The sequence below is a fragment of the Tubulanus polymorphus genome, chromosome 7 (assembly GCF_964204645.1).
Source record: "Tubulanus polymorphus chromosome 7, tnTubPoly1.2, whole genome shotgun sequence".
In the NCBI taxonomy this organism is placed as follows: Eukaryota; Metazoa; Nemertea; class Palaeonemertea; order Tubulaniformes; family Tubulanidae; genus Tubulanus; species Tubulanus polymorphus.
The window spans coordinates 20,820,926-20,838,159 of record NC_134031.1 but is presented as its reverse complement, the minus strand read 5'-3'; the positions used below and the strand labels follow the sequence as shown (position 1 = coordinate 20,838,159).

At 37.5% G+C, this 17,234-nt stretch overlaps 1 protein-coding gene across 3 annotated transcripts; it reads right to left on the bottom strand.

Moving 5' to 3' along the window:
- Positions 1-68: 68 nt before the first annotated feature.
- On the bottom strand, positions 69-17,020 carry LOC141908724 (nose resistant to fluoxetine protein 6-like). 3 transcript variants are annotated; one of them, XR_012619628.1, is made up of 17 exons: positions 16,876-17,020; positions 15,954-16,289; positions 15,393-15,541; positions 15,205-15,286; positions 14,573-14,672; positions 14,260-14,489; positions 13,646-13,819; positions 13,401-13,497; positions 13,205-13,303; positions 12,691-12,862; positions 12,512-12,591; positions 12,297-12,410; positions 12,073-12,187; positions 11,624-11,795; positions 11,390-11,532; positions 821-1,317; positions 69-208 (listed from the first exon to the last, which is right to left on the bottom strand). XR_012619628.1 is itself a non-coding variant. In XM_074798889.1 (16 exons), the coding sequence occupies exons 2-16, from the start codon at positions 16,264-16,266 to the stop codon at positions 2,106-2,108; spliced, it is 2,196 nt and encodes a 731-aa protein (XP_074654990.1). In that variant the 5' UTR covers positions 16,267-16,289; positions 16,876-17,020; the 3' UTR covers positions 1,629-2,105. The 3 variants fall into 3 exon arrangements, 2 of the variants coding, with proteins under 2 accessions (XP_074654990.1, XP_074654991.1); XM_074798889.1 differs by lacking the exons at positions 69-208; positions 821-1,317 and adding an exon at positions 1,629-2,261; XM_074798890.1 differs by lacking the exons at positions 69-208; positions 821-1,317 and adding an exon at positions 10,066-10,198.
- Positions 17,021-17,234: the final 214 nt, after the last annotated feature.

Genomic DNA, 17,234 nt, shown 5'->3' with positions numbered 1-17,234 from the left:
CGTAAACCAAGCTATTAGCAAAAAAGGCCTAAACAGAAATATATCAATAAATATATAATACGTAACTTGACGGCAAGTAGGAATTTTGAGTAACAGTACTGCGAGTGGAAACTGACGCCTGTGTCGTTGATTATAACACTGCGACATTGATCGTACTTTCCAAACGAAACCAGATGATCGCTGTTAGGTTTACCAGTTGCGTCAAACACTAGAATAAACGTTTCAGAAATTTTTTGCCGAAAAGAAGAACACATTATATTAAACAAAACAATGAAATTCCATTCCAATTAAAACCAATTTTCCTGGCTATCGTTTACTCCACTCTGCCTGAAACCAAAATAGATTACCCATTTTGCCATTTTGGTCATCGTCGATATGATAGATGGTCTTTTTTTAACTCTTGTTTGGATGTTTTTAGCCCGAATCTTCTTGTGGCTTTCTAGCGAAAAATATGTGAAACATGTGTCGTTTAACTGATTTGAATATTACATGCCATCCCACAGTTTCTACTGTTCGAACTAAATTATTTCTTTTTTATTAATCAATTATTCGTCCTGAATAAAACACCGACACCGATACTGGTGTTAGGCGGATTTATGGGGCAATTCTTATCTCGCATTTATTTAACTATCAGTGTGAATAAAATTGAGTATAGATTCAGGTATTCAAAATACGTACAAGGGGGCTACAATTACAGTAATGGTTATCAGATATGTGGACAAATCGATATCTAAAGATAAAAAACCCCGTATGTTCGACATGCAAGGCATCTTAGCGTGTTAACAACGTAATTTGTGTTAGATCGGAAGTGCATACTTACTTGACAAACTCCACGGTTTTTGTTGCGTCCAGGCTCCTAACATTGTTTCCATGTCGCTTAAACAGGTTATTGACGAGTTGACCTTCGCCGTGCCATTATTCATCTCGTCAACGGCTCGTCTTAAAGCTGAAGGTAATCCCGGTTCTACAGATCCACGTTCGATTAGGTCAGGGATCGCCTGATTATCAGCCCATGTCCCAATGGCCAGACAAATCAACAAGAAATAAACTTCCATCTTGGTTCCACGCACGAATACGCGAAATATGAATGTTTTTTCCGTGAATCGTTCAACTTCGAACGAACGACTATCATTAAATAATTCTATGGTGAGTATGTGAAAATAATGAAATAACCTTCTTTGAGAATGTCCTTCAAACAAGTTATAGAGACAATTCCAACCTTGAAAACCACGCTATTTGCATATATACACGATAAAATGAGATATAAATAATTCATTGAACACGGAAACCACAACTCTGACCCGAATTCAGCTCAACCTAGAATTATTGAAAGAAAATATACATGTAAAAATAAAACTTTTCAATCGCAAGGACAAAAAAATAAAAACATTCGTGTTATTTATTCAATTTTCTCGATTTAATCGGTCAACAATGTATATCTATATTTTGTAGAAGGGCGGTTTAAATGCCGAATCCAAGCACGAAACAGACGCGAACGCCAATCTAGAGGTGTAGTCGTTTGTGACAGTGCTTTTAGGAGCACGTGACATCCGCCAATGAAATGGACGCAGCGCAACCACAATAAACTACACGTAATTAATTGTGTTACGGATCAGGAACAGGGAGAGGAAATAGAAATGATCATTCCCACAGAGAAACTCGGAAGGACTGTGAAGAAATTTTAAAAAAGTGAAAATTGAATATATCAAATCACAGAACGGTCTAAGCATCTTAGCAGTAACTTTATTGTTCAGTTTGGTTTGACAGTTCGCAAGACATAAATATTGCCTTATTCTTGATTTGTAGAATCCGAATTCTGTGCGAAATCTACATGACCAGAAACCTGAAACTTTTTGGCGAGAAAAAGAGGTCTTTAAATAGTTTATTTTTCAGAATAGTTTTATTATTACAATGACATTTTATAACATACATTCAGTGATGTTGATTACGAAGTCGGTGTTAAGCGATGTGTGAGAACTCTAGAAATCATTAATTCGATTCGCCAATAATATTCATCTAGTGTGCCACAAACTTTCGGAAAATACTGTGCATATATATTTGAATAGGCTCAGCTGCTTGGTGAAGCTCTCAACCAATCCTAATAATTATCTTTTACAACATATTTTTTTCATACAAGGACGACAGCACTGACAATCCTTGCATAACACTTTTTCAAGTGCTATCATGGGAGATTCGAATGAGATAGTCGCAATAAGAGATATCGCATACGTCAATACGAGGAACGCCATGAAGTAACATACCTGAAAAATAATCAAAATCGTGATAATAATAACTATAGGCTAACTGATATAGCAGCGACCAGTGATAAAGGGTTTCAGTGCCAGGAGGTTTGTTAAAAGCAGGTTTCAAATTGCCATGGTGATCTGTGATTTTACACTGAAAATAAGCCCGGTACCATTCATAACACGAAGCAATTATCGATAACTTCGTTTATATGTTTTTATACAAGGTTTGACCACAAAATAATCACTTCTACAGGTAAATAGCATCCATTGATATGACGCAGAGGGCCCAGCCATGTTTTGATATCAGACAGGAGGGCCCAGCCATTTTGTGACCTCACTGAGAACTTGTGCAAACATTTTCCAAACTGTTCAGATATTTTACTTATAAGATATTTCACCATTTACAATTAAATACATTGTAAATGGTAAAAGTACATTACATACATTATATACAGTACAACAAATATTGATATTCAATTCAGTTACATTTACATTTTGCAAAATAATAAACTTTTACAATATCTGAATAAATTATTCCAGATTTCAGAATCGATTTTGTATTTGATGCAAACAACAAATTGTGAGTTTCAATGAAATGTTACTACATTAAATTACGTTGAATGATTTTCGGTGAGTCTCAATGTGAATCATGAATTCTACTCGCCGGATAGAAATCGGTCGAACGTACAGCAGTTACATCGTTCTAATGTCAGTAGTGAACAGGTCAGGAATCTACCTTCATGTGTCATTGTTCATTCTGCCCATCGTGTTCCTGTTAGGTGTCTTCGGAAATTCAGCTACTTTCCTCATAATGATAAGTCGCAGATTCCGCAGTTTATCTTACGCTAATTATCTTGTCGTTTTGTCTCTCAGTGATTCAACGGTCTGTTTGAATTATTCGCTGATACCTGTTTTACAGTTTATTCTCTTGCACGTTAAAGATGGTCCTATATTCATCATGAATTCACTGATCAGTTGTCAAATCTATGAATTTGTAATGGCGCTTGCAGTCAGCAATAGTTCGTGGTTTATAATAGCGATATCTCTAGAACGAGTGGCAGTTGTTCTCTTCCCGTTCACATCTCGTTTGATATGTACACCGACATTCGCAAGATTCGCTACATTGATAATTTCTCTAGTAAATATAGTGGTTCTTACTCTTCTGCCCACGGTGTCGATTCGTTTCGCAGATCCTGCGTTCGGATGCTACCATACTTTGATAGACCAAATTAAATTTTTTTCCGTGTTTGTCATTCACGCGTATATCATACCGTTATCTTTGATTATAACAGCAAATTCTGTTATAATAGTTCAGTTATTCAGAGGTTCAAAAATGGTTTCTTCCGATCAGAAAACAACGAAATCAAAACGTACAACAATAATGCTTGTAACAGTTTCGCTCGCATTTGCGATGTTCACACTTCCATCCACTTTGACTGTATTGACGCCAATCTCCGAAGAAATTAAATATATTCTATATGACATATTTGCACAGTTTCAAATGTGTAACTATGTGGTAAATTTCTACATATATCTTTTACTTGGACGAGAAATTCGCGAATATTTCTGTATGAAAATCCGCTGTAGAAATTCAGCAGTCAGATAACCATTGATTTCAAGTTTGATTCACTTACACAACTTTTTTTAAATCTAAACGTTAAGCACGGTGACAAATATTAAAAGTTTTTTCGTCTTGAAAGTGCAATCTGAATAAAGCAACAGGCAAAGATACATATCCGTTGATCTAACATATCATGTCAGAGTTGGTGCAGCTGAATGACCGACAACTATACGCGGGCTATTTAATCAATCTATGCACAGAATGAAACAACAAATTTATGTTTCATGTCAATAAAAATTCTAGTCTCTGCAATTCGTGTAAGTTCTTTTCTCGAGTTACGATTTTTTCAAATTCCATGTATTTTTAGAACAAGGACATCTTCTTATTGATACCTGCTATAAGGTTCAAATCATGAGCGGATCGGAGAAATAAGATTCAATGACTGGGTCAATCATACATTCGTTTCCTAAAAGGAGTGGAATAAGAAAGCCGTCCATCGGAATCCACATACAGATTCAATATCGGGCTGGTTGTATTTGATAAACCAACGCGCAGTTTGCTACTAAAATTCATTTAGATAACAGAACGTCCTTTGAAGCATCCTCGCTTGCCAGGGGTCCGGTATCACTCGCGAACTCGTTTCCACCAGCAGAACAGCTTTAGCGTAGTTGGTTCGAATCCCCTGACGGATGAAAATGCCTCTGAAAGGATTATTCCCACTGTTGGCATCGGAGTAATAATCGCAGCAAGCCTCTGTGTCGAGTGTGACGTGGGACTTCATATCAAAACACATTTTCCAACCTGTTCTGATGTTTTACTATCATAAATTTCACACCATTTGCAATGAATTCTTGTACAACAAATATTGATATTTGATTTAGTTACATATATATTTTACACAATGATAAACTTTTACAAAATATGAGAAAATTGCATTAGGTTTTCCGAGAGAATTGATTTTCTATTCGCTGCAAATGAATGTTAGCTGTAAAGACACCGTCAGGTCCTGTAGATTCGCGCACAGTATACACTCACAGACATTCAGTACTCTCTCTCTCTCTCTCTCTCTCTCTCTCTCTCTGACCATGGACGTGTAAACTAGATAGTTCCTCGTGAATCATGAATTCAACTCAGATTCAAATTGGTCGAACTTACAGGAGTTACATCATTCTAATGTCTGTTGCAAACAGGTCAGGAATCTACCTTCATGTGTCATTGTTCATTCTGCCCGTCTGGTTCATGTTAGGTGTCTTCGGAAATTCGGCTACTTTCCTGATAATGATAAGTCGCAGATTCCGCAGTTTATCTTACGCTAATTATCTTGTCGTTTTGTCTCTCAGTGATTCAACGGTCTGTTTGAATTATTCGCTGATACCTGTTTTACAGTTTATTCTCTTGCACGTTAAAGATGGTCCTATATTCATCATGAATTCACTGATCAGTTGTCAAATCTATGAATTTGTAATGGGGTTTGCAGTTGTTAATAGTTCGTGGTTAATAATAGCGATATCTCTAGAACGAGTGGCAGTTGTTCTCTTCCCGTTCACATCTCGTTTGATATGTACACCGACATTCGCAAGATTTGCTACATTGATAATTTCTCTAGTAAATATAGTGGTTCTCACTCTTCTGCCCACGGTGTCGATTCGTTTCGCAGATCCTGCGTTCGGATGTTACCATACTTTGATAGACCAAATTAAATTTTTTTCCGTGTTTGTCATTCACGCGTATATCATACCGTTATCTTTGATTATAACAGCAAATTCTGTTATAATAGTTCAGTTATTCAGAGGTTCAAAAATGGTTTCTTCCGATCAGAAAACAACGAAATCAAAACGTACAACAATAATGCTTGTAACAGTTTCGCTCGCATTTGCGATGTTCACACTTCCATCCACTTTTACTGTATTGACGCCAATCTCTGAAGAAATTAAATATATTCTATATGACATATTTGCACAGTTTCAAATGTGTAACTATGTGGTAAATTTCTACATATATCTTTTACTTGGACGAGAAATTCGCGAATATTTCTGTATGAAAATCCGCTGTAGAAATTCAGCAATCAAATAACCATTGATTTCAAGTTTGATTTACTTAAACAATTTTTTTGAATCTAAACGTCAAGCACGGTGTCAAATATTAAAAGGTCTTTAAGTGCACTATCAATAATGTCATAGGTAAAGATATATATCACCATACCGTGGAGTAGAACAGAAATGATGCAATACGCAAATAATGTTTACAATCTGCCATGTTTTATGTAGGCCCTCATAAGTCTGCTATTTAGTGACATTATTCTTAAAAAACGAGACTGTAACATATTTTCGTGATACGCGTATTCCAGATTTAAAAAACTTGACAAATGTTTCCGAAGTATAATACTCCTGGCATAATATCTCATGAAAAATTCATATTTAGAATAATCGGCTCTGTTCACTCTTACACGTCGCCTTTATAAACAGGTTCCCCCAAAACAAAATCAAAAGGTTCTACTGAATCCTGTGACAGTTCTACCAGTTTCTGAAGGTAAATTCACTGACACATTCATCTAACTATAACTTTGAAAGGTTCAAACGATTGTTTTAAAATATGTTATTACAATTTAGGATGGTTAGTTTCAAAGTTATGATATTGCTGCTGGCAATGACAGTGGCAGTGACAGAAATCACAGGTAAGCTTTTGCTTAATACGTCAATTGAAAGGGTGGGTCCGAGAAATGATTGCCAGAAAGTTCATTCGACTTATTGCCATCACAAGGACCAACTTTATGTATTGATTGTTTCCAGCCCTCGAGAAAGAACATGTCGTTGTAAAACGTAAGTTTTGTTGAGAGAAATTTCGAAACTTATAGATCTTTGACGTAATAATCTACACTCCATATGCATGTATCGATTATCTTTGAACAGGCGCTTGCGTTGATAGAGCGGGGGCTACGTGTAGGTTGCCAAATATTTGCAAAAGCGATAAATACAGAAGGAATTTGTGCAAAAAGACATGCAACACATGTTAAACGTCTCAGATATAATTGCATTTATGCGTGTTGCTATTGCGTAAAGTGAGTATATCAACATGTCGAATCTGTGATGAGTTTCGTCGTTGGACGAACGAACCCACACATCGCCATTGTGACCCGTTTAAACAGTGTTTCGCTCTGAGAAGTGGCCGTGCCACATGTTCTAGATGGTCAATACAGAATCTTAGAAACAGTTATGAAATATTATAATCATACAACGTAACTGCAGGTCTGCATATTCCGTTCAATTCAATTTCATTCAGCGGAAAAAATCAAATAAAAAATGATCATCTAGCAAAACTCGTACCCATCATTGTGACTGGAGAGATCAAACAGATATGCAGTATTTGTAACTACCAATCACGGCTGTCTTTGTTACAGAAAATTATTACACACAAATCTGTGAATCATTCATGATGGTTTTAATAAATGTTGTATTTACATTTCAGATGTATTTAACTGAAATGTCAAATCAAACTCGAAGATACTACATGTATCTACAATAAAGTCATCACATGCGACAAAACATTTGTTCGTTAAGTGTAATTGTTTTTCCTGATTGGCCTCAAAAGTTTTGGTTTTTCACTATAAACAAATTCTTTGAAAATGTCATTCATTTAAAATGGTTTTCATGGAAAAGGCGAAATTCAACACAATTCAACCACTCCAGCGTTATACAATAATCCACCACTTTTAGTTCCAATTCATCCATTATCGGTAACGCTATGGAATCTGAAGAATCGAGTTGTTTTAGCTCGGAGGAGTTCACCCAGTCCTGTAGTCTGGCTGTACGTTGCTCTACGATTACGATCCTAGTGTCAGACACTAAGGTTCTTGGTGAAGGAGGAGTATCTGATTTATCATAGATAAACGGACATGGTTTGTCGTTGCGGTTCAAGGAATGGACGAGTGACATCGCATGTTCGGTTGGGTCTCGGAGCGATAAGCCGTGCGCATCCCCGAAAAAATCTTTGGTCTTTGCGAGTCGGTGACCCCTAAACACGCTGTTTGTTGTCTGACCTAATGTTTAACTAATATTTTGTAACCCACCCGCTGGATGCACATTGCGTACACGTTAGGACAGGAGAGAAGCTTTTATAGGAGCTCGTCGCGTGTAACATTCCCATTGACCTAAATCTGCTGCTTAAGAAGAGGAGCCGTGTGTTTTTGTTTTCATTTATGGGCAATAGTTTACTCAGCATACGATCGCGTAATGCTGAAAAAATCCGCTCCTGAAAAATTCCTTGACCACAAATTATCATCACAATGCATCTCTCACAATGAGCTCATATTTTGTGTAGAAAGCGTTGCTAATCAAATATAATTGCACAACAGGATAAATTTGACGACTTGTTCCAAAAGGCTGACAAGAAATGTACTGCCCCGGTTTTTGGAAATAATTTGTTTCCGATGAATAATTTCAGTGAGTTTAAAAAGTAATTATGTAGCCGCACATTGGTGTAATCGGTTGGCCCAGTCGGAGGCACCTTTCACAATTTCGCCCTGGGCTATAGTATGACTAGCCGCGATCACACGAGCGTTTTTGGCCTGGGCCAAATTTGGCCCGGAACAACTGTTCACACGGGTGCTAAATGGGCCCGAGCCTGTTTGGCCCGACTGAAAACGTCGGACCAGGCCCGAGCCAAATGATTGCGTTTAAGAATTGCAACTGGTACCGGAAATGACCCACTTCGTCACTTCCGCATTGGTTTAGTATCAAGTGAATGGTTTGCGTGTGAACGCGCTCTCTTATTAGATGCTTCGTCAGAAGAATTGGCAATTGCTATGATCCCCGTGGAATTAGGTGACTCCAGTAGTTCTAGTAGTTCGGAGAGCTCAGTAAGCAGTTCAGAAAGTTCCGAAAGTAGTTCTGAGAGCTCAGAAAGTAGTTCAGAAAGTAGTTCAGAGAGTTCAGAAAGTAGTTCAGAAAGTAGTTCAGAGAGCTCAGAAAGTAGTTCAGAAAGTAGTTCAGAGAGCTCAGAAAGTTCAGAAAGTTCAGAAAGCAGCTCATCTGAAGAAGATTCAGAAGAGTCCGGCGGCGGCGCATCAAACAGCACGGCACCTGCGACTAATAACGGCACAGCTATGGCCGGTTAGATATAGGTAATCAATGATATTTCATTTTAAGAAAATTAGCTTGAATTACTGACTAAATAGAAGTCCGTTGATCTAACATATCATGTCTTATCTTTTCAGAGTTGGTGCATCTGAATGACCGACAACTATACGCGGGCTATTTAATCAATCTATGGACAGAATGAAACAACAAATTTATGTTTCATGTCAATAAAAATTCTAGTCTCTGCAATTCGTGTAAGTTCTTTTCTCGAGTTACGATTTTTTCAAATTCCATGTATTTTTAGAACAAGGACATCTTCTTATTGATACCTGCTATAAGGTTCAAATCATGAGCGGATCGGAGAAATAAGATTCAATGACTGGGTCAATCATACATTCGTTTCCTAAAAGGAGTGGAATAAGAAAGCCGTCCATCGGAATCCACATACAGATTCAATATCGGGCTGGTTGTATTTGATAAACCAACGCGCAGTTTGCTACTAAAATTCATTTAGATAACAGAACGTCCTTTGAAGCATCCTCGCTTGCCAGGGGTCCGGTATCACTCGCGAACTCGTTTCCACCAGCAGAACAGCTTTAGCGTAGTTGGTTCGAATCCCCTGACGGATGAAAATGCCTCTGAAAGGATTATTCCCACTGTTGGCATCGGAGTAATAATCGCAGCAAGCCTCTGTGTCGAGTGTGACGTGGGACTTCATATCAAAACACATTTTCCAACCTGTTCTGATGTTTTACTATTCACCATTTGCATTTGCAATTTCACACCATTTGCAATGAATTCTTGTACAACAAATATTGATATTTGATTTAGTTACATATATATTTTACACAATGATAAACTTTCACAAAATATGAGAAAATTGCATTAGGTTTTCCGAGAGAATTGATTTTCTATTCGCTGCAAATGAATGTTAGCTGTAAAGACACCGTCAGGTCCTGTAGATTCGCGTACAGTATACACTCACAGACATTCAGTACTCTCTCTGACCGTCCATACAGAAAATCTCGACTCTCAGTAAAGTCTCACACAGTTAGTAAACTCTCAGAGATACTCGGTACTCTCATTCGTTCCTCGTGAATCATGAATTCAACTCAGATTCAAATTGGTCGAACTTACAGGAGTTACATCATTCTAATGTCTGTTGCAAACAGGTCAGGAATCTACCTTCATGTGTCATTGTTCATTCTGCCCGTCTGGTTCATGTTAGGTGTCTTCGGAAATTCGGCTACTTTCCTGATAATGATAAGTCGCGGCAGTTGTTCTCTTCCCGTTCACATCTCGTTTGATATGTACACCTAGATTCGCAAGATTCACTATAGTGATAATCATTGCAATGAATGTACTGGTTATATTCCTTCTACCAACATTGTCGATACAATTTTCCAACCAGTATTTCGGTTGTTACTATAGATTATTTGACCAAATAACATTTTTCACCAGAGCTGTAATCCACGCTAACATCATACCGTTATCTTTAATCATTACGTCAAATATTGTTATAATAATTCAGTTATTCAGAGGTTCAAAAATGGTTTCGTCCGATCAGAAAACTACGAAATCAAAACGTACGACAATAATGCTTGTAACAGTTTCACTCGCATTTGCATCATTTACACTTCCAACCACTGTTACAATATTGTTACCAATCTCACCGGAACAGAGAGAATTTATATTGGACATTTTCACACAATTCCATGTTTGTAACTTCGTGGTAAATTTCTACATATATCTTTTACTGGGACGAGAAATTCGTGAATATTTCTGTATGAAAATCGGCTTTGGAAATTCAGTCAAAAACAAGAACTGACTTCTGGAATTTTGATTCACTTTATAACCCGCATACAGTGGACTAGTTACAGTGGCATTTAGTAAATGATCTATTTTATTCTACGCACACGTAAATAATCAAATTTCGTTATTTCGAATTCTTTTCTATTTCAAACTGGCCTCACTTGAATACTCAAGTATTCAGTAAGAATGAAATGATAAACTGCATCCAGTAATAATATTCTTTCTACCGATATTCAAATGTTATCCTGCTTAAGAATTAGGAATTTACTGTTTATTTTTACGGTGTGAATCAGAATATTAGCATTTCATCCTCATTACTCATGAATTCAACTCAAGATACAAATTGGTCGAATTTGTTACATCGTTTTCATGTCCGTGGATTCTACCGAACTGTGTCCTGTTAGAGGCCTTCGAAAATTTAGCAGCTTTCTGGATAATGATAAGATTCCACAGTTTATCTTTCGCTAACTTATCTGGTCGTTTTATCTGCGAGTGTTCCTGTGTATTGCATGTCGCACGGTGATGCATATTTTACAGCTCCAGCCAAAAAGAAAAGTCGTGATATGGAATCCTTTTTTATAGATTGTCTCTGGCATAGAAACCTATGGTCAATATTCATAGTTCCATTTCATCCGTCTTTTCAGATTACCTGTCAGGTATTTCAGCGTGGTCATACAAATGCATGTTCTACTTACCAAAGTGATGTTATTTCCAAAGAGCGGAGGTTGTAGGGACTTGTATACGGCCAATATGACGATCGGGTGGATTAGATAAGCGCTGTACGTCAGACGACTTAATGGCGCGAATATCTTTAAAGACAACAGCCAATTCACCGGACCTAACGCAGAATATAATATATATTTTATCGTTTAGTATTTTTAACTGTTCACAAGGAATCTGTGGGTTTTACATAATTCGGTAAGAAATACCTCCATAACCCACATGGCACGCGAAGACGATCCACGAGAGTCCTAAACACCAAGCTGTCGCAGCCAGCGACAAATAGATCGAGTTTTCAAGCTGCGTCGAAGGTAAGAATGCGGTGAAGACTGGTATCAATACGAGAGCAGCGGCAATCAACCAACCGATTGTAACTAAAGCCTGATTAGAATAAGAAATAGATATTTACCGACATAGATTTAAGTGTACATCTAACTCTACGTTGTAGTACATAACACAGCGGTCATTGGAGGCAGCCATTTTCATGTTCATTTGGCCGAGACGCGCTATATTGTCAGAAAGCACTTACAACATTTATTTTTGTATGTTAATTATAGAATGTATAAACTTTGGTGTCCGATCGGGGTGAAAAAGAAGGACCTACGCTCCGGGGACCTCGACCTGTAAAATATGTTCAGGCTTGTTTGCTCTAACATACCCAATGGATATTCCACTTCTTATCTCTAGTGCTACACAGTAAATAACCGACCATTACACCGATCACGAATGGCGAAAAATGGCTCCAAGGTTTGTAGTATATGAAAAATATATATCTGTAAGGATAAGAAAACACGTTTGACAATTTCTTGAATCTGATGATTTTGATTTATTTACTGTTGCGGACCGGGTTAGTTCCGCATTAGACTATACATGTTATTTTACCTATAATCTGTTAAAGACGGTGGAGTCAGTCCAATCAGTGTGGATGATACTCCTACGGATACGTAATTGGCTAAACAAAACAGTATTACAACACCGATCCCAGCTCCATAATGCCTGATAGAATAATGAGTTAGGAAATAAAGAATCGTTTTTGTGAATTAGCGATCGAACTATAATAACCAAATATTCGAAATGAACACAATAACGTATCTTACCAGTAGAAAGCTAAGAGGCATATCGGTGATATCACGTGTAATTGCATGTCAACAGCCAGGAACCACGCCCATCCCATACACTGGCGGCGAACAAAATATATTTAAAACCAGTAATTAAAAGTATTCCATTTCGTATGAAAAATATTTCACAAATGAAGCAACTATCTAGAATTACTTACACCACTTGGGATAAAGTTATTGATATAAGCAATATGGAACAGAAATGAGGAATATGAACACCAATGTCCACTGCCCTCGAGGCTCGAGTAATCGGGGTACAGCGGCCCATCACCGAAATAGCTGCTAAATGTGACATAGATCATCCATAAAGCTAAGTACAATGGCGTCAACCTGAAATTAATGACATGACCATGACAAAATGGTTTGTGTTTACGTGGGGTGGTTTGCCATGCGACGTAGTGTTTGCTTATAATAATGGAGGTCGGTAAACGGGGGGAGGGGGCATCACCTAAAATCACGACGCTAATTTTCAATACCGTACCTAAACTGGAGAATCGCAATAAAATAACTATAAATCATAAACATTACACTATTTTAAACACTGTTACTGGACACTGTTTACCCATCGATATGGTTTCTTGCCCATCGATACGGTTTTTTCAGGTGGGAAATGTGTGGCTAGAAGACCACTAATAAGTAAGATCGTGCACGATAGGAAAACATAGATCTCACCTCCAGAACCTGTGAAAATAAAACATAAACCAATTGATGTTTTTAGGTCCTCCACTGTCTAGCATCTTCTTCATTGATATGTATGTTAAAACCAAGCCACTGAATGGAAAAGAACCCGAAATTCAATTAGTTAAGTCTGAGTGTTTTATTTTTCAAATTATAAATGTTTAAGAACCGATATGAAGAAAATGAAAACCTCAAAAAGAAAAAAGTCTCAACCGAGTAGTAGCCTGCGTAGACAATCGAGAACGACCAATTCTTTATCAACGACGATGCGTACTCAATGACGTTTTCTGAAAAGATCCGAAACATTTTCAAAGTGAAAAATATAGACGATACTCACACGCAAGGGAAATTATCAACAAAGTTCTAAAAGGATCTAAAAACATAATACGAGAAGCGAAAGATAAAATGAGTATGGATGATGTTGCGAAAACTTACCAGATCGTACAAAGATGAAGAAAAAGTCATATGTATGACCGAGTATAATCCAGAACATGGTGATAAATCTAATTCCATGAATGCAGTTGATCGTATCACCGCTCGATTCAAGTGATACTAGTTTTAGTAAGTTGTCGTAGGCCGAGAACGCAAGAATTACATCCTTACAAACGACTGCAAATGACATGAAATTAGAAACACATTTGAAAACAATCGTCGATAATGCATTCTCAAGAAATCTGAGAACTGTGGAGCCGTTCTATTCAGTGTGGATTTTAATACATTTGACTCTTTGAGTTGAACAAATGAAAAGACGCATACAAATAACTTATTCAATTTCACACTCAAGCAAATTCTATTTATCATTTCATTGCATTCACCTACTCTAGTTCTTAAGTTCTCGGTTCAAATCTGAAGATAGATAATTCTAATTCGGGAACTATTCGCAACTGGTTAGTCGTGTTTTTGTTAAAATTAAATATATATACAATCAGCTAAATTTCCTCACGCAATCGTAATAATGATAAAATCATGATGATGATGATGATGATGATGTACTGTCAACTAATTCAAAAAACTTCGCATAAGTAAAATCATTCATGAAAGAAACATACTCGATAAGTTCGGTTTTGTTTCAACGGTCGCCGATGTTCCCGTGTTTTTCTCGTTAGAAACGTCGTTTACAGTTTCGTCGACGACGACGGCGTTTTCCGTCTCTAGCGTATCCAATTGAATCTCGACCCCGTCCGATGGTTCACGCGTTGAGTCTCCACGACGTTTTCTCAGCATCAAATCATAAACAGTCACAACAGCGATAAAGATCCCCAGAGTTCCGAAAATACAACTGAAGTGGGATGGAAAATGTATATATAGTTCGGTTTCATTACAAAGTAAATTTTCAGGACTGAGAAATAATTACTGTCTTACATGACAATCCAATGACCAAGACCGAATGGTGGTTTGTCTTTAATTTTACAAGCTGTTTTGGCCGGTTTGGTAGTTGTGTTGACTCCGAAGTTACCAATGACTGTAACAGAAAATTATTTCAAAACTAACTTAGTATTTTGGCTCAACGCAAGGAGGACATTCATCCAAGGCAAATACGAGTTCCTAAGGACATATCATATAGAAATTGGCATATATCGATGTTAAAAGGTATTAAACTGGACAAATAAAGGAATTCAATCTATGCTTTCGGTCACGTCGCGCTTGGTGGAACATTAGGCCGATAACTGTAGCACTTAAAATCAGTTCATAGTTAAATCACCACAATAGACAGCGATCCGCTGCGTTACAAATTGCATGACAAAAACACCATTTGCAAAGTGGTGGCTAAAACATCTCATCTCAAGTAACGTGAAGTATCAATAAAGTATGGCACTCGATTCATTCATCTCTACAATGAATCTACATATGCCATGCAAAAAACTTATGAAATAATTTGGTTTAAAAAAAAACGAAATGGTTTTGCGTTGCGGGTTTTTTTACATGACCCGAATCAGCCACGTTCATTTCAATATTTCGTACGAATAGATATTTTGTTATTCGTTTTTACTGACCAGTATTGACGAGGACTTGTGTATCGTATGGACGGCAGGTGCTTGGAAAACAAGTTCCGTAGTTTAAATATATCGGGATGTCCTAAAGATAGAATTCTTCGAAATAAGAAACTTTTAACCCTTGGTTTTTGTCGTCAGAGATATAGAAAAATGCAATCAAAATATTTCATTAAGTCACCGGTACTTACAATTTTGTTAGTATGAAGTTCAAATGTTGAGTAACAGTACTGCGCGTGGAAACTGACGCCTGTGTCGTTGATTATAACACTGCGACATTGATCGTACTTTCCAAACGACACCAGATGATCGCTGTTAGGTTTACCAGTTGCGTCAAACACTAGAATAAAACAAAATATTGGTGCAGTTTGTTCATTGTAGAATAGATGTTTGAAGCTTTATTTCGAAAAATCGATCGTGGGTGTCCTTAGCCAAGGAGAACTCGGACTTATAGCTAAGAACGTTAGCCTTGCTGGATTATCATTAACTACACAATGGGCCTAGTATGGAAACTAAGCAGGATTAAAAGGAGCGTTAGTTTATACGCTCATAGTAGGAGCAATCCATGCCCCCAGCAGGGGTGTCGAGACTGTATGCAATGGAATACCTTTTTGATGTATGTAGCTATGCTGTAGTTCCTGGATTTTGGGGGCAAAATATTATTTTCAACATAAGCTATTGAAGCCTCTGCAGAAATACGGAAATACATTTTCCATCAATGACAATGGCGTCTGTAATCATGTGACACATACTTGACAAACTCCACGGTTTTTGTTGCGTCCAGGCTCCTAACATTGTTTCCATGTCGCTTAAACAGGTTATTGACGAGTTGACCTTAGCCGTGCCATTATTCATCTCGTCAACGGCTCGTCTTAAAGCTGAAGGTAATCCCGGTTCTACAGATCCACGTTCGATTAGATGTGGGATCGCGTCATCATCTGCACATGTCCCACTGACCAGACAAATCAACACGAAATATACTTTAAAGCTAACTTCCATCTTTAGATTGACAAGGCAATGCTTTCCGCATAGTCGTCGACGTGCGACCTTCATTCGATCGGACATCTACATGTATAATCGCAATGGACCTATAAAAATTATGCAATAACCTTCATACATCAGTCACCAATTTCTACTTTTTGGGCTTCCAGTTTCACGAAAAGGTTTGAAAAACGGATAAATTGTCGGAATTGTTGCGTGATAAGATAGTGATAGTTCGATAGTAATGGTCGAGTTGTTTAGGAAAGAAAATAGAAAATGCAATGGTCTGGTTTAGGGTTGACTCAGAAACACGATATAGTAAACTCCGCCTATAGCAGTAGCAACGGCAAAATGTCACTGGTGTATCGATAAATACTGGATCTTTTTCACATTGACTAAGACAGAAAATATTTTCATTATTCTACCGGTTTGAACTGATTACCGAATAGACCGGTCACCGCTACCGTTATAGTCGGTTGGTGCGGTAGCACGGAGCTTGGTATAGTGGCTCTATGTATACAGCTTCGTGGCTGTTTGTAGAGGTGGTTTCTGAAGAATGCAGATCAAATTTCATGAGAAAAGACACTGGGAGGGTTGATAAAACCTGATAGGATGAGAGCCCTTTCTTTGCAATCAGACTGAATTTCGTTGAAAGCGTATGAAATGAATAGCAAAGCTAAGTGAGATCGATACCTGTGCTCCTTGTTTAACACCGTTCTGCTACATTCCAACAACCACAAAGTGTATAAGATCCGTTTACCCGACGGACACGTATAATATACCCAAGTTATGAGAAGAATCTTCTATTCTTCTCTTTAGTTATTGATATATATGGAGCCTATAGTTGTTTTTTGTACTATTCAACACGATTAGCGTAGAGCCATACATTGTTGACCTAGTATTTTACTGAATATTGAATGTTTCCATGAATGTACATAGCTTCCAGGTATATCATTTCATATTTAGATATGTCATTTTTTGCTTATGACTTTAATTCAAATGGGAGTCTTTCGTCATTCCTCTTGTTCATCTGACTGATCATTGGGACATGG